At 47.6% G+C, this 3,904-nt stretch overlaps 1 protein-coding gene across 1 annotated transcript in view; it reads left to right on the top strand.

The window, feature by feature from the left end:
- The window catches only part of kdm6al (lysine (K)-specific demethylase 6A, like), a 60,544-nt gene extending 58,163 nt beyond the window's left edge, over positions 1 to 2,381 (top strand). The window contains exons 24-30 of the mRNA XM_059559554.1: positions 1 to 59; positions 149 to 263; positions 363 to 550; positions 641 to 782; positions 860 to 986; positions 1,061 to 1,231; positions 1,384 to 2,381. The exon at positions 1 to 59 is cut by the window's left edge and continues 90 nt beyond it. Coding sequence (XP_059415537.1) covers positions 1 to 59; positions 149 to 263; positions 363 to 550; positions 641 to 782; positions 860 to 986; positions 1,061 to 1,231; positions 1,384 to 1,413 — 832 coding nt within the window. The 3' untranslated portion in view covers positions 1,414 to 2,381. The remainder of the gene's footprint in view (positions 60 to 148; positions 264 to 362; positions 551 to 640; positions 783 to 859; positions 987 to 1,060; positions 1,232 to 1,383) is intronic.
- The last annotated feature ends 1,523 nt before the right edge of the window (positions 2,382 to 3,904 follow it).

The raw sequence follows: 3,904 nt of genomic DNA, 5'->3' as shown, positions 1-3,904 counted from the left end.
CATTCTGGGTATGAACACGGTCCAGCTCTTCATGAAAGTCCCGGGCAGCAGAACTCCAGGTGAGACGCTGCTGTTATCGTCACGCTTCAGAAGCGCAGTCTAACCAGTCTGTCGCAGCCGGTCACATGATCTCTCTGTTCGTCTTCAGGCCATCAGGAGCACAATAACTTCTGTGCTGTCAACATCAACATCGGGCCGGGCGACTGCGAGTGGTTTGCCGTGCCGGAGCCGTACTGGGGCGTGATGAGCGAGTTCTGTGAGAAGTACGTGCACAGCTCTTGAATGTGAAGGTTTCACATTTCACAAATCGTCTGACGGATCTTAAAGTGGCTTCTCTTGATATGCAAGTGTCTCTCTTACAGGAACAACATCAACTTCCTGAAGGGCTCGTGGTGGCCGAATCTGGAGGATCTGTACGAGGCTAACGTGCCGGTGTACCGCTTCATCCAGCGGCCCGGAGACCTGGTGTGGCTGAACACGGGGACGGTGCACTGGGGTCAGGCCATCGGCTGGTGCAACAACATCTGGTGGAACGTGGGCCCTCTGACCGGTGCGAGCTCAGCAGGACATCAGCCCATGTGCACGTTCAGCCGGTCTGTTTGCCTTGTGTGTGATTGGTGTGTGTTTCTGCTTCCTGCAGCGTATCAGTACAAGCTGGCCGTCGAGCGCTACGAGTGGAACAAACTCCAGAGCGTCAAATCTATGGTTCCCATGGTGCATCTGTCCTGGAACATGGCGAGGAACATTAAAGTGTCTGACCACAAGCTGTTTGAGATGATCAAGTGAGTGACGCTCCTTCGACCGATGTCTGGTCTCGTCTGATCCGGATCGAATGATCAAACCCGTCTCTGGTTCACAGGTTCTGTCTGCTGCGGACGCTGAAGCAGTGTCAGACCATTAAAGAGGCGCTGGTGGCTGCTGGGAAGGAGACGGTGTGGCACAGAAGAAGCCGAGACGAGCCGGCCCATTACTGCAGCATCTGTGAGGTGAGTGCTGGACTCGACAGCAGAATAACTGACCGCTCTCATCTCAATCACCTTCCTGTGCTGCTCTCTTCCAGGTGGAGGTGTTTAACCTTCTCTTTGTGACGAGCGACAGTTACTCCAGGAAGTCCTGCGTGGTCCAGTGTCAGGATTGCGCTCGGAAGGCCAGCAGTGACCTCGACGGGTTCGTGGTGCTGCAGCAGTTCAGGATGGAGGACCTCATGCAGGTCTACGACCAGTTCTCATTAGTAAGTGTCAATATGATGTTCATGGACCAGCGCCTGCTCTTTTGCTCGATCAGCAGCTTATCTAGTGATGGTTTATATTAGTGTGTGTGTGTGTGTGTGAATCATGAAATGAGCAGAACGAATAACGCTCTGCGCTCACCTTGTGTTTTTAGGCTCCTGCTCTGCATTCGTCTGCATCTTGACATTAAGACGCCGAACATGTGGAGAATATCACATTACAGGACCATTTCTGATATTCAGGACCGTGGTGCTCGTCTCTCGTGTGGCTGGTGATCATCGGAGAGCACGAGACCGTCGACTCAAGTGACTGTGTGTCTATGCAACCTGTTTATAAACTGCAGTGTGTGACTGTGGCCTGCGGGGGGCGATAGTGAGCGGACTTCCTCTCTACACACCTCTTCCTGAACGAGCCGCTCGCCTCTGCTTCACGTGAGAAATTATTCACAACTGGGGAGGAAATTATGGGAAACTGGTTTTGTACATATTGTCTGTCACAACTGGCATCGTCACTTACAGACTACTGACTTGAGGCGTTGTTTTTGTATTTTGTAACATGCTGAAACCTGGAGTCTCTTTCCTTGTGTCTCAAGGGTTCGCCTTCACGGAGCAGTGCTAGCCGAACTTTTTGTATGGTAGATAGTGATTTTACGATGACTTTGGATGGCAAAATCTACAAAAAACTAACAAAAAACAATATTTGTAATGTGAAAAATTAGGTGAGATCATTTTTTACTGCTTTTGTTTTACAGGTCTCGTTCTTTTGACACCATGTTCAATATTTTGTTTCTTAGGTAAGAAAAAGGAAAAAATTGTGGAAAAAGCATAACAGCCAAGTCACAAAGAAAAATGGGTTGCACATAGAGTAAGGAATAAAGTGTCTGTTTTTTTCCTTCCTCGTTTGTTTCTAATCCTGATGTACATTTACACTATTTATAAATACATATTTATTGCTTGAAGATATTTGTGGATGGAATGCTGTTATTTTTCCCAGAGTACCTGCCATTAAATTTGAAGGAGTTTGGTCATTTAACTACTCCTGCATTTTTCTATATAGAATTAAACCGCTTAGTAAGCATTGTACAGAAACTATAAAGTTGTTTTATTGTTTGACGAATGTTTTATGAGTTATTAAACAAGTTGTCAACATTTTCATGCACTTGTATTGAATATGTGCCAATACGTGAAAATCCTTGGCTTAGCCTCCTCTTAAATCTTTATAAAAAAACATTATTGTACACAATGGCCCATCAATTTAACTTGAGATGCACATTCTCCTGACACTTCTGCTGTTGTTGGGTAAGACCTGCAGCTAAAAGGTTAGCAATGATTCTCCGTTCACCAACTCTATACAGTGATTTCTGTCTGTCTACACTCCTGAGGTTGGCTACCATTGGCCTTTAGAAAGCTCCAGAAAGGTTGAAGTGCATTGTCCTCTCAAACATTTACAAATGGACTCCTTGTTTACGTCAGACGTGTCTGCTGGTTCAGTGCTGCATGGAGCGCATGTTCCTCGTTCACCTGTCCAGCAGACCTTCCTCCAGAAGTCTTGTGGTTCAGCAGCCGCTCGATCGTGGTTCCATCTTTGAATAGTCTTTTTTTCTGATGTGTGGTCAGTAATGGCCTCTTGTTATGCATGAGTCTCTTGTCTTCTTTCCCCGTTATTTGTCCTTTTCACAATGCGTTGTTGTTTAATGAAAAGCTGAAGCTAAAGAGCTTCCTCTAAAGTAACTGCAGACACTAGCTAGAGGACTTGGTCATCCGTCTGCATCTGCTGCTTGTGTGTGTGTGTGTAACGGGGTGTGTGTAACTGTAACAGGGTGTGTGTATAACGGTGTGTCGTTGACACTCTGGTAACAGTGTGTGTGTGTGAGTGTAACGGTGTGTGTGTGTGTAACGGGGTGTGTGGAACTGTAACGGGGTGTGTGTATAACGGTGTGTGTGAGTGTAACGGGGTGTGTGTATAACGGTGTGTGTGTAACGGGGTGTGTGTATAACGGTGTGTGTGTAACGGGGTGTGTGGAACTGTAAAGGGGTGTGTGTATAACGGTGTGTGTGAGTGTAACGGGGTGTGTGGAACTGTAATGGGGTGTGTGTATAACGGTGTGTGTGTGTACGGGGGTGTGTAACTGTAACAGGGTGTTTATAACGGTGTGTGTGTGTGTGTAACGGGGTGTGTGTAACTGTAACAGGGTGTGTGTATAACGGTGTGTCGTTGACACTCTGGTAACAGTGTGTGTGAGTGTAACGGGGTGTGGGGAACTGTAACGGGGTGTGTGTATAACGGTGTGTGTGAGTGTAACGGGGTGTGTGGAACTGTAACGGGGTGTGTGTATAACGGTGTGTGTGTGTGTAACGGGGTGTGGGGAACTGTAACGGGGTGTGTGTATAACGGTGTGTGTGTGTGTAACGGGGTGTGGGGAACTGTAACGGGGTGTGTGTATAACAGTGTGTGTGAGTGTAACGGGGTGTGTGTATAACGGTGTGTGTGTGTGTAACGGGGTGTGGGGAACTGTAACGGGGTGTGTGTATAACGGTGTGTGTGTGTGTAACGGGGTGTGTGGAACTGTAACGGGGTGTGTGTATAACGGTGTGTGTGTGTGTAACGGGGTGTGGGGAACTGTAACGGGGTGTGTGTATAACGGTGTGTGTGTGTGTAACGGGGTGTGTGGAACT

The sequence above is a fragment of the Carassius carassius genome, chromosome 10 (genome assembly GCF_963082965.1).
Source record: "Carassius carassius chromosome 10, fCarCar2.1, whole genome shotgun sequence".
Lineage (NCBI taxonomy): Eukaryota > Metazoa > Chordata > Actinopteri > Cypriniformes > Cyprinidae > Carassius > Carassius carassius.
Note: the sequence above shows the minus strand (reverse complement) of the source record. Positions and strands in the feature narration are given on the sequence as shown.